This window comes from Aquarana catesbeiana, linkage group LG01 (genome assembly GCF_042186555.1).
Source record: "Aquarana catesbeiana isolate 2022-GZ linkage group LG01, ASM4218655v1, whole genome shotgun sequence".
NCBI classification, from domain to species: domain Eukaryota; kingdom Metazoa; phylum Chordata; class Amphibia; order Anura; family Ranidae; genus Aquarana; species Aquarana catesbeiana.
The window spans coordinates 189,543,212-189,569,981 of record NC_133324.1 but is presented as its reverse complement, the minus strand read 5'-3'; the positions used below and the strand labels follow the sequence as shown (position 1 = coordinate 189,569,981).

Sequence of the window (26,770 nt, the reverse complement as noted above, 5' to 3'; positions counted from 1 at the left end):
ATTCAGACCCAAGCACACATTTTGCTCAGTCACCAATGACATCTGATTTTCAACACACACATCCAACTTCTTAGTATCTATGCCGCCAGTTAGATCTGCACTCTAGAACATGTAGTTCATCCTGAATACCAACATTACCAGTGACATCTGCAATGCTCGTGCCTGTTCTTACTTTGCCTTAACACCTTGAGGCCCACAATCTGCAGATTATTGTTCCTCAGCATGGTTCCCTGTGTTCATTTACACTCTGTTTTATAACATGAAGCTAACAGGCCCTGGTCTGCACTTAGGAATCGCAAACCAATCATTGTTGTTCCTGATCATGTGATCCCTACGATAACCAGTTGCGGTGATCACAAAACAAAGCTACTTGCTCCAGTTCCTGCTGTGTCTTGCACAGAGACAGGCATATTAATAGCTGAGACTGACAGCCCACAGCTGTCAGTGCAATACAGTGAGTAAAAATTTACTTTAAAACTGTTATGTGCACATATCAAAAATTACATGTTTTAAACATATTTGTCCATTTGTCTGAGCATCTAGGTTGCATTGACACTGTCATGAATAGTTAAATAAACCAAACTGAGTGTTGTAAGGAAAGGAAGGCTATAATTCCAAATTTCCCAGAATCACTTGTTACATACTAATAGTATGTTGTGTAAGCTTTGCATTACCAATCTACATCATGTACCTACTAAGTTTTTAGGTTGAACGGTTCAAAAACATTTTACAAAACAAAAAAGAAAGTTTGACCTAAAACAGCGTGTAACATGTTTGGCCAACTCTACAATCTGCTTAGAGATAATTTAAACTTTCCAACATTTCCAGTAAGTATTTCATGAACCCCTTTGGGGAGACCTTGCAGGCTAGAATCCTGAAGAAATCTAATAGACCTGCAAATGACTCAAACCAGCAGCAGCCAAACACTCAGAGACTCCGGCAGTGTCAGTCCAAATGTAATTTATATGGTTTATTGATCCAAAGTGTAAAGTAACATTTATATTATTTTTGGTGTTCTTATAAATGTAGTGAAATTGTTTCCTGCTAAGCATATCTCCTGTATTTCTCTGAGCACTCAAGGTGCACTGTTTTATTGGTTCCCAGTGGGTGTGGGAGCAAAATTACACAGCAGTACTATATTAGTCACATGACTGCACTTGCACGCGCTTCACTGAAAACATAAAGAATATTTTTATTGCAGGTTACGGCAAGAAAATGACATGGTGGATTCTGCCCCACAGTGGGAAGCTGTTTTAAGAAGACAAAAGGAAAAGAACCAGGCTGACCCAAACTACAGGAGATCCAGACATCGATCTCGATCGTACGTTAAGTGTATTCTAGCTTCATTTAGAGCTTGCAGAAAGTTCACTTGTGTTTTTAAAATCTTCATATGATTTCAAGTTTTCTGTGATTGTCAAAACGTATTTAAATTAAAGGATGCTTTAATTCACTAAACAAAATCATTGTACTTGCTCAGGATAGATACATGACCCCCAATGATACACTGTACATTAGGACAATCGTATAATATATTTGCACTTTCTTTGACACATTTATGTAACTGCCAGTATCTGCATAAGACGTGTGAATACATGTACTAGGCAATCTATGCAAAAATGTAATTGACTACCTTCTCTGTGTTGATATTGGCAGGGACATGCTCCTCTATATTTGAACATGTATAGGCACAAAAATGTAGCTTCCTCTAAATTCAACATGGTCCTCCCCTGTCAACAGGTGATCACAGACCTGTCATTTTTAATTACATGTGACCCTGTAATTAGGGAACAGGTGGTCTTACTTTATGATGAACTGTATTAAAAAGGAACCATTTTTTCATAGACAGAATATTAGACGTTACGATATATTTTTTCAGTAATACATTACACGTTATATTGTACTCCTGCCTGAGTATTAGAAATCATGAATCTTTTCATAATGGACACCCTTTAAGATGCCCACTCCTACCAGCTCAGCACTTTTGGCCTGTCCAGTCCACTATTACAGTTCTCCCAAAAATCCTGTGTAATTTGCAGCAATTGAACATCTGTATTTGCACAGGGCAAGTCACTCTTTGCATGTGGCAGCACTAGGTTTATTTATCACCAAGTGCCACACTTTCCTAAGTAGGGGCATGTGCAGAAGTACCCTTTATCTGCAAATTAGTTTTTTGAGAGGGCAGGAATGGCAGACTGCCAGAAGTACTGAGCAGTTAGACGCATATACCTTAGGGTGCCTTCTGCAAAACTTGATAGGGAGTTAGTACAGGTTTACTAAAAAACAAAAATAACACACAGTACTCATATTAAAAAAATGCAAGCAATGAAAGCATATGCTATATAATTTACCTGTATGGCCTACGTTGCTTCTGATTGTAGATCTAGATGTAGAGGTATAGTCTTTAGCATCTAACAATTCCAGATGTATTTGTGTTTGGTGTGCTCCTGCTGTGGGATCTGGCTCTTGCCACTGAGCCTCTATGTCACAAGTGTGTCCCTTTAGAGCGCCAGAAGAAACACTAGTGACATGTTACATTTACATTTTTAATTTAAAGGAGAAGTACAGCCAAACTAGTTTGTTCTGCACTCCTGTGACCCTTATTCAGCAGACAGCAGATGATGTCACAGAGCCGGTCCAGGCTGGGGAAAGATCGCAACAATATGTTCGGGGTCCGCCCACAACCCTGGACCGCCACCAGCCTCTCAGTGAACTGCTGAAAGCCAGAGCCAGCCGCTCCTGCCCACTCCACAACCCAGTGCTCCAGTGAGCCCGGGGAGTGAAAAAGCAGACAGTGGTGACTGGCAGAAATGAGCGTTTGGCGGTGTTTGATTGTTCGGTTCTCATTCTTAGAGCCGGCAGGGGACAGATGCAGCATCCACCTAGGTAAGTATGATTCTTAAAAAAATAAAATCCCTTACTTCACTTTTAATGGCGATGGGGTAAATATACTAAAGGCAAATAGGTTGTTCACTTTTTAAGGGAAGTTGCACTTCACAGGTGAATGTGGTGAGGTTTCACTTTGCGAATAAATCCCAATCCTGTGCAAGTAGAAAAAAAACGGCATTTTGCTTGCACATAATTGGATGATAGAAGTCAGCAGGCATCACCGCATTCACTAAGCTCTGGATAAAATTCCCTTGCAAAGTGAACAGCCTATTTGCCTTTAGTAAAGCAAAAACACTGTATACTGAATCATGTGCATATGCTCCGTTCCTTTAGTAAATCAACCTTGGTGTTCATTTAAAGCATACCTTTAGGTTGATAGCTAAATATACAGCTGAATAACACATGTAAATGGTTACCTGCCAAGCAATTGAAATTCTCTACAGTTGTCCTTGTGGGAATCACAAGGCTGCTTGAACTAAATTACAAGTCCTGCAATATAACAGATCACAAATATGTTTTAAGCTCTGTATTTAACTGTTAGCATGAATTTACAGTTTGGTAGTTACAGTGGAACCTCGGATTACGAGCATAATCCGTTCCAGGAGTATGCTCGTAATCCAAAGTACTCGCATATCAAAGCGAGTTTTCCCATTGGAATCAATGGAAACAAAAATAATTTGTTCTGCATTAACTTCAATGGGATGCAATACCGCATGCAGCCAGAGAGCATGGAAAACGGCCGAAAAGGCCTGAAGCACTTCGGCTGACCTCGGCAAACCTCGGAAAGAATTCCTACCCGAGATTTGCCAAGGTCAGCCGTGCTGTACTCGGGTCTTTCCGTGCATTTCCGAACGTGACGTTCGGCTCTGCTCGGCTTCGGCACCCCCCCACCGCAGGCCAAAAGCAGTACTGCACACCGCTTTGGCCAGAATCTTGCTCGTTTTGCAAGAAAACACTCACAAACCGAGTTACGATTTTTAAAAATACAGTGCTCGTATTGCGAAACGCTTGTTAACCGCGTTACTCGCAATCCGAGGTTCCACTGTATTTTGGGGACTGATTCTTTAAAGCTGTAATTCACTCAAGTAATTGCCAGACCATTTTTCCTAATTTATACTGACAGTCTACTGACTGGAATGGTACCAGCTGATTGGAGAAAAGCCAATGTAGCACCAATATTTAAAAAGGGCCCAAAATACATCCCTGGGAATTACAGATCAGTTAGCCTAACCTCAATAGTATGCAAGCTCTTGGAAGGGATGATAAGGGACCATATACAAAGTTTTAGTAATGAGAACGGTATCATTAGCAGTAATCAGCATGGATTCATGAAGAATTGTTCTTGCCAAACCAATCTACTAACCTTCTATGAGGAGGTGAGTTGCCATCTAGATAAAGGAAGGCCCGTAGACATGGTGTATCTGGATTTTGCAAAAGCATTTAACACAGTTCCCCATAAACGTTTACTGTACAAAATAAGGTCAGTTGGCATGGACAATAGGGTGGGTACATGGATTGAAAACTGGCTACAAGTGCGAGTTCAGAGGGTGGTGATAAATGGGGAGTACTCGGAATGGTCAAGGGTGAATAGTGGGGTCCCCCAGGGTTCTGTGCTGGGACCAGTGTTATTTAATTTGTTCATAAACAACCTGGAGGATGGGGTAAAGAGTTCAATCTCTGCATTTGCGGACGATACTAAGCTAAGCAGGGCAATAACTTCTCCGCAGGATGTGGAAACCTTGCAAAAAGATCTGAACAAATGAATGGGGTGGGCAACTACATGGCAAATGAGGTTTAATGTGGAAAAATGTAAAATAATGCAGTTGTAATATCGTAAAAAATACTGCGCTATCCCATAAGTGGAAATGATCCCCACATGTGTTAGATAAAAAACAAATATCGCAAACAAAAATTGAAATGTAAAATGCTGCTGCAACCTTAGATGTGAAACAACCTCCACCTAATTAACTATACAATTTATAGGCTGCGCTGCTAGTACCAAAGCATGATCATATTAGTTGAAAACACCATGATTATGGATGAACACAAGTGAATTGTTTCATAACAAAAAATATGCACATAAATCACATGCAAAAAGTGATAAGTGAAAAATTCAGTGAACAAAACGATAAAAATAAGTCCATATAGTCATAGATTGAAATAAACTGGAAATCTTGTGGGTGTAGAAAATGATTGGATAGAGGGAGAAAGACACCCTTCCTTCAAGTGATATAAAGGTTATCTCCGTAGGGAGCGTGATGTTAAAAAGAAGTTCCTCCACCTCAAGTAAGGTAAGCCCCTTACCAGATCCAAAGATCTCCTGTCAGAGAGATCATGCACACATATGGCTGTGTCCCCCAGCCACTGGGTCTCTGTCAGTGCGTAGATCAAAAGCCACCTCTCCAGGGAATCAGCTTAAAAGGTGATTTATCCGCTCACAGACCATAGATAACATTCCAGTTGGCAGGTGTGGAAAGCTTCAATGGAGGACGGTGTTCCTTCTTTGCTGTCCTCTCACAAGCTTAGCTTGTGAGAGGACAGCAAAGAAGGAACACCGTCCTCCATTGAAGCTTTCCACAAGCTTAGCTTGTGAGAGGACAGCAAAGAAGGAACACCGTCCTCCATTGAAGCTTTCCACACCTGCCAACTGGAATGTTATCTATGGTCTGTGAGCGGATAAATCACCTTTTAAGCTGATTCCCTGGAGAGGTGGCTTTTGATCTACGCACTGACAGAGACCCAGTGGCTGGGGGACACAGCCACATGTGTGCATGATCTCTCTGACAGGAGATCTTTGGATCTGGTAAGGGGCTTACCTTACTTGAGGTGGAGGAACTTCTTTTTAACATCACGCTCCCTACGGAGATAACCTTTATATCACTTGAAGGAAGGGTGTCTTTCTCCCTCTATCCAATCATTTTCTACACCCACAAGATTTCCAGTTTATTTCAATCTATGACTATATGGACTTATTTTTATCGTTTTGTTCACTGAATTTTTCACTTATCACTTTTTGCATGTGATTTATGTGCATATTTTTTGTTATGAAACAATTCACTTGTGTTCATCCATAATCATGGTGTTTTCAACTAATATGATCATGCTTTGGTACTAGCAGCGCAGCCTATAAATTGTATAATAAAAATAATGCAGTTGGGTGGCAAAAATATGAATGCAATCTATACATTGGGGGGAGAACCTCTGGAGGAATCTAGGATGGAAAAGGACCTGGGGGTCCTAGTAGATAATAGGCTCAGCAATGGCATGCAATGCCAAGCTGCTACTAACAAAGCAAACACAATATTGGCATGCATTAAAAAGGGGATCAATTCGATAAAACGATAATTCTCCCGCTCTACAAGACTCTGGTTCGGCCGCACCTAGAGTATGCTGTCCAGTTCTGGGCCCCAGTCCTCAGGAAGGATGTACTGGAAATGGAGTGAGTACAAAGAAGGGCAACAAAGCTAATAAAGGTTCTGGAAGATATTAGTTATGAGGAAAGGTTGCGAGCACTGAACTTATTCTCTCTGGAGAAGAGACGCTTGAGAGAGGATATGATTTCAATTTACAAATACCGTACTGGTGACCCCACAATAGGGGCCATGTGTCTTGTTAAGGGAGTTTAACAAGACACGTGGCCACTCATTAAAATTAGAAGAAAAGGGGTTTAACCTTAAACTACGTAGAGGGTTCTTTACTGTAATGCCTCGTACGCACGGTCGGACATTGATCGGACATTCCGACAACAAAATTCATGGATTTTTTCCGACGGATGTTGGCTCAAACTTGTCTTGCATACACGCACAAAGTTGTCGGAAAATCCGATCGTTCTGAACGCGGTGATGTAAAACACGTACGTTGGGACTATAAACGGGGCAGTAGCCAATAGCTTTTGTCTCTTAATTTATTTTGAGCATGCGTGGCACTTTGTGCGTCGGATTTGTGTACACACGGTCGGAATTTCCAACAACAGATTTTGTTGTTGGAAAATTTTATAGCAAGCTCTCAAACTTTGTGTGTCGGAAATTCCGATGGAAAATGTGTGATGGAGCCTACACACGGTCGGAATTTCCGACAACAAGGGCCTATCACACATTTTCCGTCAGAATATCCGACCGTGCGTACAGGGCATTAGAGTGGCAAGGATGTGGAATTCCCTTCCACAGGCGGTGGTCTCAGCGGGGAGCATCGATAGTTTCAAAAAACTATTAGATAAGCGCCTGAACGACCGCAATATACAGGGATATACAATGTAATACTGACAGATAATCACACACATAGGTTGGATTTGATGGACTTGTGTCTTTTTTCAACCTCAGCTACTATGTAACTATGCATGCATGTACAGTATGTAAAAACAAGCAGAGAATAACAGCTACTATGCAGAGAGTGGTAATTTTGTTTGCTCATTTTGCCATGGTCATTCTGGCCCAGTAGTTGGGTTGTCCTGCTCCGTTTGCTTGTAATTAGATTGTTTAGTTTTGTCACGTTCAATTGTGCTACACGCTGACTTTGTTTTACAATTCTAGCTTCTGTGGTAAAGGCTAAAGTATATTATTTCTTTTCAATTGCTCTTATACACATTTTAGACAAGACTATGATGTTTCTTTAATTAGGATTTTTACAGGCTTTACATGATCTGCCAAATAGAAGCATTGATTGCTACTTGGCATCAACATCAAAAGGACCATTTATACAGATGAGTGTGCCTTTACTGGACTGGATCCCACTAGATGACTGGCTGACCTTATTGGCCATTTTCCAAATACATTTAGCAGTCTGTCCAATAAATTTCCCATAAAGTTTGGTGCCGTCTAAACTCCATAGCAGAACCAGTGCTGATTCCTACAACAAATTTTTGCCAAAAGGTGGATATACTGTTAGATTAGCTGTCAACCTATATCCATTCATTTGGTTGTAGGCATATAGCCTGGGTTGAGTGTAAGAGTATCTGAAGTTCAGCTTCAAACAGAGGTGGCAGGAGAATTGGAGGAGATTGCACTATTCAGAAGCAATGTTCATGACATTGCATCTGAATAGTGAGACTGAAAACTGCAGGGGAATCTTACTATACTGTATATTTAAAGTCAACTATGCAAAATGCAGATGTAGGGCCCATTAACATATATGTACACATCATTAAAGTGGAAGTAAGGCTAAAATAAGTAAGCTTTGACTCCCTCATGTCAGCAAGTAGTTTGACGACGGGGTTGGATTTCCAGTGCCAAGACGGCACCTGCTGGTTTTATTTGCCATACCACCCCCAGTTGTCGGTGTTCCCTTCCATCAGCCATAGCAGCCACTGACACGGGGAGCCAGAGCTTATAGATCACACGAACGTCACAAAAGGGATTTAAAAAAAACAGATACAAGCCAAACATGCGCAAACTCATAGATGGAAATTTAGCTTCTCTCTTTCTCTCTATATACAGCGGGTAAAATAAGTATTAAACACGTCACAATTTTCTAGGTAAATATTAGGGATGCACCGATACCATTTTTTTTTACAATGAGTACAAGTACCGATGCTTTTTTTTTTAGTACTCGCGGATACCAATTACTGATACCTACCGCAACTGTTTTGTGTTAACTTCAGCTGTCAGCAATGGTACATAGCATTGAAAAGTTATTTACAAATGAAATAAATTGATTTTTTTTTTAATTTAGCGCTTTTTCAACATGAAATGTGTAAATGTATGTTAATGTATATGTGTAAAAAAATTTAACTACCAAAGCTATCAAAAAAAGTTTTAATTGTTTATAAAATAGACGTGAACAAAAGAAAAAAGCAGGAAAATAATAATTAAATGGAGGAGAATAGGGAGTTAATTAAGGTTGATTAGAATAAATTAAGGGTTATTAAGGGGTTAAACAGAAATATACAAAAAGAAACAATGTTTCTTTTTATTTTAGTGTTTCAGGACTGAGCAATGTTGGTAATAAACATTGTCGGCTGCTTTTTTTTTTTTTGACAGCTCCAATTACCAGACTTCTTTAACACTGGGGAGACCCACTGACAGCTCAAAGAGCCGAGCCTGAAATGATCGGTTTCAGGTATCGGTGCATTTGCACGAGTACCGATACTTGTGCAAATACTCTGTATCTGCACCGATACTGATACTAGTATTGGTGCAACCCTAGTAAATATATTTCTAAAGATGCTATTGACATCACATTTTCACCACATGTCAGTAACAAACGATGAATCACATACATACATACATACAAAGAAACCAGAACAAACAAGTTCAGAAATTAGGTTATGTGTAATAAAATGGAATAACACAGGGAAAAAGTATTGAACACGCTAACTGTAATGTATTTAATACTTCATACAAAATCCTTTGTTGGTAATGACAGCTTCAAGATGCCTCCTATAAGGAGAAACTAGTCGTGTGCATTGCTAAGGTGTTATTTTGGCCCATTCTTCCACACAAACAGTTCTTTCCATAGATTTTCTTTTGGATTCAAGTCAGGTGATTGGCTGGGTCATTCTAGCAGCTTTATTTGCTTTATGGTTTATGGTGAAATCATGTTTTTTCCACTTTCGGATTATGGCCCTAACAGTTTTCACTGGAACATTCAGAAGTTTAGAAATCCTTCTGTAACCAATGCCATCGGTATGTTTTGCAACAATAAGGATGCAAAGGTCTTGAGAGAGCTCTTTGCTTTTACTCATCATGAGATGTTTCTTGTGTGACACCTTGGTTATGAGACACCTTTTTATAGGCCATCAGTTGAGACTGAACAAGCTGATATTAATTTCCACTGACAAGTGGCAGGATTGCTTTCTAATTACTGATAGGTTTCAGCCAGTGCCTTGGCATTTCATGCCTTTTTGCATCTCCCTTTCTTCTTCATGTGTTCAGTACTTTTTCCCTGTGTCATTCCATTTTATTACAGATAACTTAATTTCTGAACTTATTTGTTTTGCTTTCTTTGTATGTATGGATTGCATGGGTTGTTACCGACATGATAAAAATTTCATGTCAATAGCACCATTAGAAATATATTTACCTAGAATAATGGTGACGCGTTCAATACTTATTTTACCCGCTGTGTATATATATATATATATATATATATAGATATAAATATAGATGTAGATATAGAGAGAGAGAAAGAATTTGAAGGATTGCTGCTCCAACATTTATTAAAATAAATGACATACAAAAAAGTCCATCAAGGGTATTCCATTATATGATAGTATACCCTTGATGGACTTTTTTGTATGTCATTTATTTTTTTCTCAATACTTTATCTTTAAAGAATATGTCATTTATTTTAATAACTGTTGGTACAGCAATCCTTCAAATGTTTTCTCTATATATGACCAGTGGGATGGTCTGATTGCGTTGCACACAGGGACTCACTGAGACCCCATTCACACAGGGACGACTTGTCAGGCGACCTAGTCGCCTGACAAGTCGCCTCCCATTCTGTACTATGGAGCCGTTCTAAGGGGAGCGACGCAAGTCGCTCCGACTTAGAAAAAGGTTCCTGTACGACTTCGGGGGCGACTTGGGGCGACTTGCATAGACTTCTATGCAGAAGTCGTTTTGCAAGTCGCCCGGCCATTCGTTTGCAGGTCGCCTCGCTGAGGCGACCGGCAAGTCGTGTTGCCCCTGTGTGAATGGGGTCTTAGTGCTCTTCACCTCACCTGTTTCTGATAGACATATATACACAGTGGATATAAAAAGTCTACACACCCTTGTTAAAATGTCAGGTTTCTGTGATATAAAAAAATTAGACAAAGATAGATAAATAATTTCAGAACTTTTTCCACCTTGAATGTGACCTATAAACTGTACAGCTCAATTAAAAAACAAACTGAAATCTTTAGGGGGAAGTAAAAATGAATAACTAAAATAATGTGCTTGCATAAGTGTAACTAATAAGTTTTAACTGGGGATGTAGCTGTCTTCAGAATTAAGCAATCACATTCAAACTCATGTTAAATAAGAGTCAGTACACACCAGCCATCATTTAAAGTGCCTCTGATTAACCCCAAATAAAGTTCAGTTGTTCTAGTAGGTATTTTCTGACATTTTCTTAGTCACATCCTACAGCAAATGCCATGGTCCTCAGAGAGCTTCCAAAGCATCAGAGGAATCTCATTGGTAAAAGGTATCAGTCAGGAGAAGGGTACGAAAGAATTTCCAAGGCATTAGATATACCATGGAACACGGTGAAGACAGTCACCATCAAGTGGAGGAAAATATGGCACAACAGTGACATTACTAAGAACTGAATGTCCTTCCAAAATTGATGAGAAGACGAGAAGAAAACTGGTCAGGGAGGCTGCCAAGAGGCCTACAGCAACATTAAAGGAGCTGCAGGAATATTTGGCAAGTACTGGCTGTGTGGTACATGTGACATCAATCTCCCGTATTCTTCATATGTCTGGCCTATGGGGGTAGAGTGGCAAGACGGGAGCTTTTTCTTACAAAGAAAAACATCCAAGCCCGGCTAAATTTTGCAAAAACACATCTGAAGTCTCCCAAAAGCATGTGGGAAAATGTGTTATGGTCTGAGGAAACCAAGGTTGAACTTTTTGGCCATAATTCCAAAAAGAAATGTTTGGAGCAAAAACAACACTGCACATCACCAAAAGAACACCATGCCCACCGTGAAGCAAGGTAATGACAGCATCATGCTTTGGGGCTGTTTTTCTTCAGCTGGAACAGGGGCCTTAGTCAAGGTAGAGGGAATTATGAACAGTTCCAAATACCAGTCAATATTGGCACAAAACCTTCAGGCTTTAAGCATGACAACGACCCAAAGCATACAGTATATCCAAATCAACAAAGGAGTGGCTTCACCAGAAGGAGATTAAAGCTCAGACCTGAATCCAATTGAAAATCTGTGGGGTGATCTGAAGAGGGCTGTGCACAGGAGATGCCCTCACAATCTGACAGATTTGGAGTGTTTTTGCAAAGAAGAGTGGGCATTTTTTTTTATTTTTACTTCCCCCCCAACCTAAAAGATTTCAGTTTGTTGTTCAACTGAGTTGTACAGTTTATAGGTCACATTAAAGGTGGAAAAAGTTCTGAAATTATTTATCTTTGTCTCATTTTTTTACATCACAGAAAACTGACATTTTAACAGGGGTGTGTAGACTTTTTATATCCACTGTGTGTGTGTGTGTGTATATATATATATATATATATATATATATATATATATATATACCATAGCCTCTTTTCTGTGTTGTTCCCTTCATTCATATAAACCATGTATAATTGAGAAAATAGCTTTATTTATTTATTTATTTTTTTTTCTATTATTATAATTCAGGCGGAGCCCAGATGTTCAGGCCAAAGAAGCATTATGGAAACATATTCAGTAAGTAGTTATTGTTTTCATTGGTGAAATATAAGCCTTCTAAACAAACAGTCCTTTTAGGTCTGCATTGGATTATAAGGGGAACCCCACGCCGAATTAAAAAACGATGTGGAGCTCCCCCTCCTGAATCCATACCAGACCTAAGCGTTTTAAGGTTTACTAATGATGACAACAGTTTTGAATAAGGATCTGGTATGGATTCTGGGGGGACCCCACACCATTTTTTTTAACATTTTGGGAGGGGGGTTCCCTGCCAAAATGTTAAAAAAATGGTGTGGGGTCCCCCCAGAATCCATACCAGATCCTTATTCAAAACTGTTGTCATCATTAGTAAACCTGCCTGAGAAATGCCATGCAGCCATCACTAGACTGCCTGTAAACAGTGGCTGTAAATAGGCTGCAAGGAATCAGCAGCACTGAGATGCAAGAAAGGCTGAAAACAGTATTTAAAAAATGGCAGTTGTTTATGATGAACAGTGATTTAGCAAACTAAATGCCATTCGGTGGTTTACATCTATGTGACTGCCAAAGAAAAGCAGTGTATATTTTTAGTAAAACAGGCACAGACTCCTGTGTTTAAAGTCTCTTTGTATTCATTTTGGGATGTGTTTGAAATAATTTTTTTCATGTTTTCTGAGCTGCAGTTATAATTTCTCCAAGGCGGCACCCCACAGCAGTCTCAAGGCTTTGGGATGTGTAAATAAGAGAAGCTTTTACAGGAAATAAGGTGTCTAGAATACAGTATGTTAAAGAGGAACTGCAGTCTGCTCACATAATTTGTAATAAAAACATCTTTGCCATTCTGAAGCTTCCCTCCAACCACTTTGCATGTTATTTTATATACACTGTGACTCTGTACTTGCCAAATATGCTGCAGGAATCTCCCTCCACTGAGTCTGGCTGCAACCATTTTACCTGTGGGCAGCTGAAGCTGCTGCCTGTTCACTTCCTGGATTTACACAGACACACGCCTCCAGCTCTGCAGCTCTCATTGGCCCTCTTATGACTCACTCCCCCCCTCCTCCCTTCCTGGCAAACTCTCACGAGAGAGAAGACAAGAAACAGGAAGAGGGCCGTATAAGGTATTTACTGGCAGAAAAAAAATGTTTTACTATCCAAAGTTAAAACAACAAGGGCAGAAGATTTAATAGATGGAAAGATGAAAAAAAGACTGAAGTTCCGCTTTAAATACACATACTGTATAATTCTATGGAAAGATTGTTGTTGAAATGAGTGGTCTGGCGACAGTGTCTTTTTTTAAGGTTCACATAGACTAGCATTTAGGAGGTCTGCACATGACTGCAATTAATGCCCCGATAAGCATAGAGGAGAGTCCGGTGTTAGAGTGGACTTGTAGGGGAGGCTTTTCAGAGCAGTCAGACCATTTGAATCCTTAAAGTGATTGTAAAGCCTCAAGATAAAACTGATATAACAAAAAATTTATATATATATATATATATATATATATATATTTAGACCAAAAGGAAGCAAACATACCATTGTTGGGGTTTACATTGATCTGATTAGTTACTGTTAGCAACACACTTTTTCCTTCAGACACTTTTCTTATATAGAACACAGTATTTGTGTGTTAAAAACAACTAAAATATTAAATAAATAAATGTTAGAAAAACTGTGAAATTTTTGTTTACCAGACAAGATTGCATCATAATTTTGCACAGGTGTTTAAAGGTAATCTAAATTGTTTTAGACTTCCTGGATAGTGGAGTGATAACGGTGGGTGGACATGGTGATGGGGAGGTAGGCCTAACATACACTTGTATGACCTGTTTGAGAGACGGCACACAATCTATAGATTTATAAGTTTGTTTGTTTTTTTTTTTGTTTTGTGTTATGTTTTCTGAAATATGCACATCATAAACCCTATGCTGAAGTTGTAGAATTTATAACTTGCCAAGAAACACTAATTCTGTATATTGGTTCGATTTCTGGAATATCTGGTCATTGATGTACTGTATACCCTACCGGAGGCTTGTTTCTAATCTGGTTCTTTGTACCTTTGTACCTTTTTCTCTTTGACCTTTATACAATAAAACGTTTTTTTTTTTTATTAAAAAAAAAAAGTAATCTAAAGTACAACTAAAGTCTCCTATAGTACAATCTAAAAAAAATGCAGGATCTAGTTACTATGTGATTTACAGGCCTCATAAATTATACAAAATACTTCTTTTTACCTTCCCTTACTGAGCCAAATCCGCTTTTATTTGTGTCTAACATGCTCCTCTTCCCAGACACTGCAGATCACATTGGGAGAGTTTCCGCAACGGAGGCAGGGCTTCCATTCCAGAAAGCATTGGGCGGGACTAGGCATGGCTAGATGCTGATTAACAAGACACAGGCTTGTCAGTCGGCAGTCGTGATAGCCATGCCCCCAAAACGTTTTCTCATCTCATTGTAGTGGAAGCAGGCATAGCCAACATGAGAGTGGCAACTCTGCTCTGAATTCAGGAGCAGTGCAGCAGCATTCTCACACCATCACAGAAAACTGCAGTAGGAGGACTTTACCAACAAGCTAAAGGTATTTGTGGGATTTTGCAAGGGAACTAAGAGAAAACTGTAAGAGCAGACGTACTTACATATTTTATTTATTATGGAAGGTCATAGTTCTACTTTAATATCACTGCATAATGCACCCAATTTTATTCTATTTACAGTTATTTTATTCCATTCAATAACTGCTGTGTAATAATTTAGAATGTTGACACGGAGAGAGAGCCGTTAATGTTGATTTCTGCACATTGTTCATTTTACAGGAAGGAACTTGTCGATCCCTCAGGCTTATCTGAAGAACAATTAAAGGAAATTCCATACATGAAAATAGAGTAAGTCAGTTCACCTTATATACACCGAATTGCTTCATACAGATTGTTTTATAGTGAATTAAAAAAATAAATTCCAAACAAAATCATGTTATATGTATGTAAATATACAGACAGGAAAAGGTGAATTCACACAGCAACAGAGGTCTCCGTTGTCGGCTGCAGTAGGGGGCAATGTGGTGCACGATTCAGCGCATAACGCAGCTCCCTTTTTTTTCTTTCTTGTACATATTTTATTTGAAGTGTACAAAACGTACACTTCATTTGTGGCAATGTAAGCAAGTGCTGCCGTACATTGCCATGAAATTCAGCACGGTGCGCTGAGATAAAATGCAGCATGTCTGGATTTTTTCATAGCATGCTGCAGCACAGTCCGAGGCTGCTTTGCAATGTGAATGGGACACATAGGACAGTGTGAATGGGACATGTTTCCTGTGTGTCCTTGCGGTGACAGACATTTTATCATGCAGTTAAACATCTGTCACTGCAGTATGTGTGAATTCACCTTGAGAAATGCCATGCAGCCATCACTGGACTTCATGTAAACAGTGGCTGCAAATAGGCTGCAAGCAATCAGCAGCACTGAGATGCAACAAAGGCTGAAAAAGGTATAAAGTCCAGTTATAATAGATTTGGGATGTGTTTGAAATCATTTTTGGATGTTTTCTGAGCTGCAGTTAAAATTCCACCCAGGCCGCACCCCGCAGCAGTTTCAGGGCTTTCTAAATAGGGATTTCTAAATAAGGGAGGCTTTTACAGGAAATAAGATTTTTAAGTAGAAGATGATGATAATAATAATAAGTAAATAATCGTTTTCACTTGAAGCAGTTGTAAACCACTGACGTTCAAAAAGAAAAAAACCTGCAAGGCAATGGCATAACATGGCTGATATGGTCCCTCTGTCTGTCTTCCGGGCTCTGGCTGGAGCCGTGATGACGTCACTCCCATGCATGTGCGGGGAAGCCGCCGTTTCTGGCACAGGCTCTGAAGGTCCAGCACTGTGCCGATGATGTAATTGGCTGCATGCACTCTGAATATCTCCTAAACGGTGCAAGTTTAGGAGATATTCACAGTACCTACAGGTAAGCCTTATCATAGGCTTACCTGTAGGTACAGGTGGTAGTACAGCGTTTACTACCACTTTAAAAGTAACATTGATCATGGCTATTTTCATTTAAAAATGTGTGTGGTATTTTGCTTCTATCTTCTTTAGGACTCAAGGTGACCCCATACGTATCAGACACTCCCATTCCCCTCGCAGTTTTCGCCAATACAGGAGGTCCCAGTGCTCTGACGGCGAAAGATCTGTTCTATCAGAAGTCAAGTAAGTTTCTCTGAGTAGTGGTGCTGATTATTTACTATTTCACTAAGATTGGGAAACACAATAATATTTCATATGATAAGAGAAAGCCACTCAGTATGGAGAAATGCCACTGATTTACTATTCAAGTAAGGTAAAGAATGAAGACAATTCATATTACCTAACGGTGAAGGGAGGAAGCCAGTAATTATGGAGTAGTACTGCTGATTTAACCATTCCAATAAGATTAGGATGAGCCCTAGCATGAAAAATGTCAGGGTGTTCCTGATGGTTATTTCTTAAAGAGAACAAGGTTGTTGTATCCCAGTGTGTGGTTTGCACATGAGATGCAATTGTGAGCAGCTACATGGAAATGAGCCAGCATCTAACAATCCAAAAGTAGATATGGAATCCAGAGAGTGATCCCACCTGGAGCTGTGTTTAGATGCATATAAAATATCTTAGTGTGGTATTTAGTTTTTTTAGAACAATGAAGATATAAATCAGATATAAAAGAAAGGTGTAGAAATTGCGCCAACTCCTAGATGTGAATAAAGCAGCCGACACAGCAATATGACCGTTGCACATGAAAATTAGAAATAAAAAAGTGTGGCGCTAGTGAGTGGTGGAACTCCTGTTGCTAAACAGGTGGAAATAGTTGTTGGAGAGGAGTGAAAACACTTTCAGTGTCAGTTAGTGAAGTGAAAGCTAGTTATTATGTAAAGCATCAAAAGGAAAAAAATGAAAACTTGTATAAGTATAGTAGTGAGATACTCAGTGATAACCTATAGGTTAAATAGGAGAAAATCAAGCACTTGACACCTTATTCCAGAGGAAAAAACAAAGCAAATATCAATCAATGCAAGATATCTCAATAAGTGGTTTAACACAACTAATATTCAATGGAAATGGGGGCCAAGATGGAGGACATCGAAATCCCTAAGAGAGGACAGACATAGGTGGAAACTCAAAAGTCTCTCAAATGACAAGATGGGACAGTCCCATTCAGTCCCACAAACAACAGGGTGTCAACCGTCTTCTCCAGAGGTAATTAAAGGTTATTTAAGAGGGGTCCTGGTAAATACGCTGAATCTTGACTCGTGTGGATGATTCCCACCAGGAGAAAGGAAAAGCAAAAGGATGCCCTTACCAGATCAGGTGGACTCACAGGCCGTGGCGGTGAGTCAAACGAGCATATACCGTCAGACGGTGTAAGGTGAAGGCTTGTGGGAAGACTCGTGGAACATCTTGTCAGCAGTCCTCAACTGAAGAACCAACTTGGAGATCGAGGTCCCCAGGGTGCGGGTGCAGAAGCCTTTGGAGGCGAAACGCGTCGGGTCCTTATGATTATACCCAACCACTATCCACTGCGCTGTTTTTATACCTTCTTTTATGCCGGTTTTTTTATATTGAGCCGAGTTTTTACTGCCCCCCGTTTGTAAAAATTCTTTTTGGAGTACGCTTCTCAAATAAAGTGCTCTTATGCTTTTTTGCAAATTAAGGATTTACACTATGTGGAGGTTTCTCTCTTTTTCTTGCTTATTTGCACATACGATGGACCTCTGAGCAAACGGTCATCTGGCGACCGAAACCGCACCCTGGGGACCTCGATCTCCAAGTTGGTTCTTCAGTTGAGGACTGCTGACAAGATGTTCCACGAGTCTTCCCACAAGCCTTCACCTTACACCGTCTGACGGTATATGCTCGTTTGACTCACCGCCACGGCCTGTGAGTCCACCTGATCTGGTAAGGGCATCCTTTTGCTTTTCCTTTCTCCTGGTGGGAATCATCCACACGAGTCAAGATTCAGCGTATTTACCAGGACCCCTCTTAAATAACCTTTAATTACCTCTGGAGAAGACGGTTGACACCCTGTTGTTTGTGGGACTGAATGGGACTGTCCCATCTTGTCATTTGAGAGACTTTTGAGTTTCCACCTATGTCTGTCCTCTCTTAGGGATTTCGATGTCCTCCATCTTGGCCCCCATTTCCATTGAATATTAGTTGTGTTAAACCACTTATTGAGATATCTTGCATTGATTGATATTTGCTTTGTTTTTTCCTCTGGAATAAGGTGTCAAGTGCTTGATTTTCTCCTATTTAACCTATAGGTTATCACTGAGTATCTCACTACTATACTTATACAAGTTTTCATTTTTTTCCTTTTGATGCTTTACATAATAACTAGCTTTCACTTCACTAACTGACACTGAAAGTGTTTTCACTCCTCTCCAACAACTATTTCCACCTGTTTAGCAACAGGAGTTCCACCACTCACTAGCGCCACACTTTTTTATTTCTAATATAAATCAGATATGAAGGATCAGTTGAAGAAATCATCCAACATAAAGGACACTTAAAATGTCACTAACCCCCCCCCCCAAAAAAAGTAATTGCACATATAAAAATGTTTGATTAGCCATGGTTGCTCCTGTATGTTTAAAATTGTATTTAAAATAGCTGCCCCTTACATTTCCTTTTTGTTTACAGTGACTACACTAGCCCTACATGGTTCAGAGTAGGTTAAATGTAGCCCCCCAAAAATTTTGACAAGGTGGTATTTTTTGGTCTTGCCCTAAGCTTGACCACTTCTGGAGTGAGGCCCAGAAGATTATACGGGAATTTACTGATTTCTGCCATCCTGGTGAAAAAGTATAAAAAATCCATACTACGTCACCTATTGAATGCCGCCAACACTTGCATCCCCCTGAATTGGAAAAACCAGCAACCACCAACTATTAGTTGTTGGCTCCGTAAAGTGGAGGAAATCAATAAGATGGAGGATTTAATATTCACAGCACAGCATAAATAGGAAAAGTACCTGAAGACTATGGAATATGTTTGTCCCTTCTGAAAAAGCAAAAGCTCTTATGGGTCCATCATTTTTTTTGGCAGTCTCTACTCTCTACATATCCATATTATGTAACTTGGTATCACCTTAAGCTTTCCTTACCCTTCATCTTCACCGCTCTCACCCCCCCCCCCCCCTTTTTTTTTCTTTCTTTCTTTCTCTTTTTCCTCTCTCTCTCATTTCCCTCGTGTCTGGCTTTTCTTATTCCCCCTTTACTTCGTTGTCTTTCTATAGAAAAAAAAAGAGGGAGTGGGCAGCTCCATATGTCTTTTTATGTGGTTTATTTCTTTGACCCATATTTGAACTACTTTTTATATATATATATATATATATATATTTTTTATCATTAATCCTTTTATTCAGTTTCAAATAAAAAAAAAAAAATACAACACAGATGCCTAATGGGCACACCCAGGCCCAATGTAATATATAAATACATAAACAAACCCAGCACCTTATCTAATAACAGTTAAAAGATTTTTGCCACCTACTATTTAACCAACATTAATAATTAAAGTGCCTTGAAAAAGTATTCATTCCCCTTAACATTTTCCACATTTTGTCATGGTACAACCAAAAACGTAAATGTATTTCATTGGAATTTTATGTGATAGACCAAAACAAAGTGGCACATAATTGTGAAGTGGAAGGAAAGTGATAAATGGTTTAAAATTTTTTTTTACAAATAAATATTTGAAAAGTGTGGCGTGCATTTGTATTCGGCCCCCCTGAGTCAGTACTTTGTAGAACCCCCTTTTGCTGCATTTACAGCTGCAAGTCTTTTTTGGTATGTCTCTGCACATCTAGAGAGTGACATTTTTGCCCATTCTTCTTTGCAAAATAGCTCGAGCTCTGTCAGATTGGATGGAGAGCGTCTGTGAACAGCAAATTTCAAGTCTTGCCACAGATTCTCAATTGGATTTAGGTCTGGGGCTGTAACTGGGCTATTCTAACACATGAATATGCTTTGATCTAAACCATTCCATTGTAGCTCTGTCTGTATGTTTAGGGTCGTTGTCCTGCTGGAAGGTGAACCTCTGCCCCAGTCTCAAGTCTTTTGCAGACTCTAATGCCGCGTACACACGGTCGGAATTTCCATCAGAAAAAGTCCGATGGGAGGTATTCATCGTATATTCCGACCGTGTGTATGCCCCATCATACTTTTTCCGTCGAAAATTCAGACGGGCTTAGATAGAGAACATGTTTTATATTTTTCCGACGGAACAAATTACTATCGGAAAAACCGCTCGTCTGTATGCTGTTCCAACAAGATTAGCAGAGGGAGCCAAAGGGTGGCGCACTGGCTATTGAACTTCCTTTTTCTAGTGCCGTCATACGTGTTGTACGTCACCGTGTTCTTGAGGGTCGGAATTTGTTGTGACTGTGTGTATTCCGCTCAAGCTTGAGCGGAATTCCGTCGCAAAAAACCTTCAGTGTTTATTCAGACGGCAAAACCGGTCGTGTGTACAGGGCATTACAGGTTTTCTTTTAAGTTTGCCCTGTATTTGGCTTCATCCATCTTCCCATCAACTCTGACCAGCTTCCCTGTCTCTGCTGAAGAAAAGCATCCTCACAACATGGTGCTGCCCCCACATGTTTCACGGTGGGATGGTGTGTTCAGGGTGATGTGCTGTGTAAATTTTCCCCCACACATAGCGTTTTGCTTTTAGGCCAAAAAGTTCAATTTTGGTCTGATCTGACCAGAGCACCTTCTTCTACATTTTTGCTGTGTCCGCCACATGGCTTCTCGCAAACCGCAAACGGAACTTCTTATAGCTTTCTTTTAACAATGACTTTCTTCTTGCCACTCTTCCGTAAAGGCCAGATTTGTGGAGTGCATGACTTATAGTTGTCCTGTGGACAGATTCTCCCACCTGAGTTGTGGATCTCTGCAGCTCCTCCAGAGTTACCATGGGCCTCTTGGCTGCTTCTCTGATTAATGCTCTCCTTGCCTGTCCTGTCAGTTTAGGTGGACGACCATGTCTTGGTAGATTTGCAGTTGTGCCATACTCTTTCCATTTTCAGAAGAGGGGTTGAACAATGCTCTGTGAGATGTTCAAAGCTTGGAATATTTTTTTCATAACCTAACCCTGCTTTAAACTTCTCCACAACTTTATCCCTGACCTGTTTGGTGTGTTCCCTGGTCTTCATGATGCTGTTTGTTCACTAAGGTTCTCTAACAAACCTCTAAAGACTTCACAGAACAGCTGTATTTATACTAAATTACATACAGGTGGACTCTATTTACTAAATAGGTGACTTCTGAAGGCAATTGGTTCCGCTAGATTTTAGTTAGGTGTATCAGAGTAAAGGGTGCTGAATACAAATGCACACCACACTTTTCAGATATTTATTTGTAAACAATTTGAAAACCATTTATCATTTTCCTTCCACTTCACAATTATGCGCCACTTTGTGTTGGTCTATCACATAAAATCCTAATAAAATACATTTACGTTTTTGGTTGTAACATGACAAAATGTGGAAAATTTCAAGGGGTATGAATACTTTTTCAAGGCACTGTGAATACCTTTATTTTATCTTATATGGAGACTTGACGCATTCGCTCAAACCTGCAGCAGGTGTAATTGGCCACTTCAAGAGGCCATGTAAAATCCCACTACACATCCACCCCTCCGCCAGCCCCCATTTCTAAATGTATGTATCACATTCTTCTCTACCTAATTCCTCTATCTATTCTATCTCCTCACATTTAAAACCAAAGGTGCAAAAGTTCAGCCCTTTCCCTTTCCATCCTTCTCTTCCCCCTCATCCCCCATTTCCCCTTAGGCTAAATTTTACATTTTCCTGTATCATTAAATGTCACTTACCCCAGCTGACCTATGACGCCCATAACTCGGGAATGGATGAGAAGGAGGAGAACGAGAGCTGTACTAGGGGCCCATGGGTTTATATTGTTTTCATGATTGTTGTGGGGTTACAACATTGGTTTACTGTATAGAAATGTTTTATAATATACTATTGGATATGCAAATATTTATATACTATTGATGTACTATTCCGGATCTGCCTGTTCCTGGTCCTAAATAAAATACTTGGGAAAAAAATGTAGTCACCCTTCCTTAACATGTTCCCATTTTAGGCTACAATACTATGTGGCGAAGCAACTGGCACATAGAGTCGACTCCATCTAATAAGCAGGCTGATTTTTTCAGAATTTGTGTTATAGAACAAAACATGCCAGACCTCATACTGCGCATGTGCAAGATCTGGCACAGATTTCATCAGTGAGCCAGAACAAGGAACCACGAAGAAGAAGCTGATATTATTTATCACCATATATAAAAATGATGACACATAAGCAGGGCAAAGGAGGAACATACTGTATGAAGTTGGAATGTGGCAAACTATCAAAACAAAGGGGAAATTATATTTCTATGCAAGTGTACTTGTTTGCCTTTTCTTTTTTTGTTTTGTTTTTTTAAGACAGCATTGGCAGGGTTTTAATAAGGGAGTCCCCTTTAAGTATTGCCAAACATTTGCAGTTGGATAGAGCTCTGGGCCACTAACTTGCTGGCAGGAGAACTTCCTCCCCAGTCTTGAGTCCCTTGCTAACCATAGGAAGTTTTTTTCTAGAATTACCCAGTTTTTATTTCCATTCATGCCTTCAGTCCCGAACAGTTTTTCAGCCCCTGCAAATGAAAGTAATCCACATGCTGGATCGTTTAACCTCCATTCTTCATGGTGTGAGTGGTGTTTTCAGGATGGTGTTTTCAGGGAGAGAGGCCATTTGGCTACCTACTACATGCAGTTTTACGAGTGAAGCCCAATAAGTTCAATATCTCATCTTGGAGAATTTTTTTCATATTTGCTCTCTCCCACATGGCTTCCAGCAAACCCCAAAAAGTATTTAACATGGGTTTTTGCTCAGCAATAGTCTTACTTTTGACATTTTTTCATAAAGCCCAGCTTTGTGGAACATCTTAGTTATCGCTTCCCCATGGACAGTTTCACTCGTCTCATCTCTGGATCTCTACACCTCGTTCACAGTTACTGCTGGATTTTGTGTTGCTTCTCAAACTCATCTCCCCCTTACCATGTCACTGAGTTTTGATGGAAGGCTTCTTCCATCGAATAAATGTTGTGCTCTAATATTTCCATTTGTTAATGATAGATTTAAGGGGACTCCATGAGATGTTGAAGTTTAGTATTATATTTCAAAGTCAAGTCTGACTGGTGCTCCTTTAGAACTTTATCCTGGACTTATTTTGATAGCTCATTGGTCCTCATATTGCTTTATATTTGCTTTTTAAGAAACATTGGGGCGCCCAGCAACAGCTGTTTATTCTGAGATAAAGGGACACAGCCTTGTGGGCTTTAATTATATGAATTTTGAGAAGTGAAAAGCCTATTAAAAGTTTTGCAGCAAAGAATGTGTTTTTCCATTGTAAAATAATATTTTTATGGCCTTTTTTTGTGGACCAGTAACATAAAATCCTAATTAAATCCATTGTCTAGGTTGTAACACTGCAAAATGTAAAAAAGTTTAGGGATGAATGTTTATAAAGCATAATTGTAATCCCATAAATTGCTATGTTTACCGAAACTGCTGGGGAGGTCTTTTGAGGCTGGAGGAATGTGATATCCTTACAAGTGAATAGTGATTGTTCTGAGCACAAGCGAATCTCAGCTGTTTCCTCACATAGGACAAAAGATCTGCCTATTTTCTGGCAGAAATATTTAAGATAATAAGAGATTACAGCGTCCTTCTATGGGTAAAGACTGGTGTGTAATACATTCTTCTAAAATAAATTACTCTTGCCTGATTGTTTTTCTTTCTTTGTACATTACCTTACTTACATTGATTGAAATCCTAATCGTGTTTATCCAGCATCATCCAATCTGCTTTCTTTTCTCAGTGCGAAAAATGATCTTGTGCCTCCTCTGACTGTGACACGAGCCTCAGACACACATTGTTCCAGTGGTCCCTCTTCTCAGCAGGTTAGTAAATTGCATATAAGTAGCTTTTGAATCCAAGTAATAAAGGATCTATTCACCCAAAAGTGATATATATATATATATATATATATATATATATATATATATATATATATATATGGTGGGTAGTTATAATGTAGGGTCTACATTATAACTACCTAAGCAAATCTCAGTGTTCTTATGAGGAAAGCTTCAGAAGGGGACAGGTCTCAGGGAGAATCTCACAAAAATGAAACATCTATTGCAGGGCATGCCTATTTTTTTGTAAACGTAATCTTATTTTAATTTTTTTGACAGTTGTAAAAAATGATAGCAGCTGCACTTAAATTACAAAATATCTTGTGCAGCAATGATATATACTCACTGGCCACTTTATTGGGTACACCTTGCTAGTACCAGGTTGGACCCACGTTTGCCTTCAGAACTGCCTTAATTCTTCTTGGCATGGATTCAACAAGATGTTGGAAACATTCCTCAGAGATTTTGGTCCATATTGACATGATGGCATTAGGCAGTTGCTGCAGATTTGTCGGCTGCAGATCTATCTGGTGACTGTGGAGGCCATTGGATTACAGTGAACTCATTATCATAAAACCAGTGGTGAGATGATTTGAGCTTTGTGACATGGTGCATTATCCTGCTGGAAGTAACCATCAGAATACTGACTGTAGTCATAAAGGGATGGACATGGTCAGCAACAATACTCAGGTAGTCCGTGGCGTTTAAATGATGCTCAGTTGGTACTAAGGGGCCCAAAGTGTGCCAAGAAAATATCCCCCACACCATTACAACACCACCACCAGCCTGAACCTTTGATACAAGGCAGGATGGATCCATGCTTTCATATTGTTTACACCAAATTCTGAACCTACCATCAGAAATTGAGACCCATCAGACCAGGCAATGTGTTTCCAATCCTCTATATATTTTGGTGGGCCTGTGGGAATTGTAGCCTCAGTTTCCTGTTCTTAGCTGACAGGAGTGGCACCTGGTGTGGTCTTCTGCTGCTGTAGCCCATCTGCTTCAAGGTTTGATATGTTGTGCATTTAGAGATGGTATTCTGCATACCGAGTGGTTATTTGAGTTACTGTTGCCTTTCTATCATCTCAAACCAGTCTGACCATTCTCCTCTGACATCAACAAGGCATTTTCGTCCACACAATGGCCGCTCCCTGGATATTTTCTCTTTTTTGTGCGGTAAAATCCCAGTAGATCAGCAGTTTTTGAAATATTCAGACCAGCCGTCTGGCACCAACAACCATGCCATGTCCAAAGTCACTTAAATCTCCTTTCTTCCCCATTATGATGCCATGTGATTGGCTGATTAGCAATTTGTGTTACCAAGCTATTGAACAGATGTACCTAAAAAAAGTGGCTGGTGAGTGTATGTTATATTTGAAAGTGGAATGTTCCTCTAATCCAAAAATGATCCCAGGTTCGAATCTGTTTAAAATTGTGGATTTTGCTTTTTTTTTTCATCCAAGTTTTATCCATGCTCTTCTATTGATGGCATTATATAAGTAAGGATAAATATCCAAAGACAAGCATTACTGCTTCTGATTCGTGTAATTTTTTACACTTTCCAATTATATGTTTGCAAAGCTGTTGTAAAAATGGCACTTTAGGAATTTAGTTGTTATTTATTGGAGCCGGGGGATGAAATGCAGGTAGGAATTTATTTTAGAAGTTTGTGTTTGGTATAGAAACATGAATAAATTGTGTGGGAACTTCTTTTGAAATGACTACACAGTGCACAGTATCAAAGTAAAACATTGCATTCAGTCTTGCTATCTTCTATTTTAGAGAAGGAATGGATCCAAGGACAGCCTGATTGATCCTGCTGCATCCCCTCACAGCAGAGACGGAAAACACAGTGTAAAGACTATAAAAACAGTGCAGAGCTTACGCCTCAAGTCAGAATCTTGAACCTCGACACATTTACTGAAGGTTATTATTTATGTCACCCTGGGGATCAAGCACATCCAGGAACTTTATTTCCATGACAACATGGGACATTTTAGACTTTAAATTATTTGGCATTGCCAGAGACTGAACCACAGTGACCATAAAACAGCAAAGCCATTTAGCTGGAAGTTGGTGGACTTTGTAAATGGAAAAAATACAAGCGAGGCTGGAATTCTTCATTGTGTGGAAATCAAGAGTTCAAGCTGGAATATTGGGTCAATTGTGGAGAAAGTATTAAAATGAAGATCTCAGCAAAGCTTGTGTCACACGTCACCGCCAATGTTACAATAGACTACATCACTACACATGCTGCTCCTTTGCCATTGTCTGAACACTGCGTCCATTTAAATATGAAAGTCAGTTGTTTCTATCACCTGATGTTTTTAAGCCTTTGAAGTTGGACTTTAAATATACAATTGTTTGTCACACTACTACTACAACTACGTCTAGAGTTTAGTGGCTCCAAGGCTTTTGGCCTGTAGATTCTTGTATACCAAGTGGAACGTTATCTGTAAAAGTGGATTTTTTAAGAATGTTTTTTGAATTTATTTTATTCCTGCAGTATTAAGAATCCAAAGTATTTAAAAATAAACACCTAGCCAAAAAAAGTGTTTCCTGATGTTA

General features: G+C 39.5%; 1 protein-coding gene across 2 annotated transcripts in view; it reads left to right on the top strand.

Moving 5' to 3' along the window:
- EPB41L4A (erythrocyte membrane protein band 4.1 like 4A) overlaps positions 1–26,770 on the top strand; it is a 411,842-nt gene extending 385,072 nt beyond the window's left edge. Inside the window, exons 17-22 of one of the 2 annotated variants that reach the window (XM_073624611.1) lie at positions 1,202–1,321; positions 12,184–12,231; positions 15,006–15,074; positions 16,285–16,395; positions 24,103–24,184; positions 25,985–26,770. In XM_073624611.1, the coding sequence (XP_073480712.1) occupies positions 1,202–1,321; positions 12,184–12,231; positions 15,006–15,074; positions 16,285–16,395; positions 24,103–24,184; positions 25,985–26,107 (553 nt within the window). In that variant the 3' untranslated portion in view covers positions 26,108–26,770. The remainder of the gene's footprint in view (positions 1–1,201; positions 1,322–12,183; positions 12,232–15,005; positions 15,075–16,284; positions 16,396–24,102; positions 24,185–25,984) is intronic. The other variant, XM_073624610.1, reaches the window with a different exon arrangement.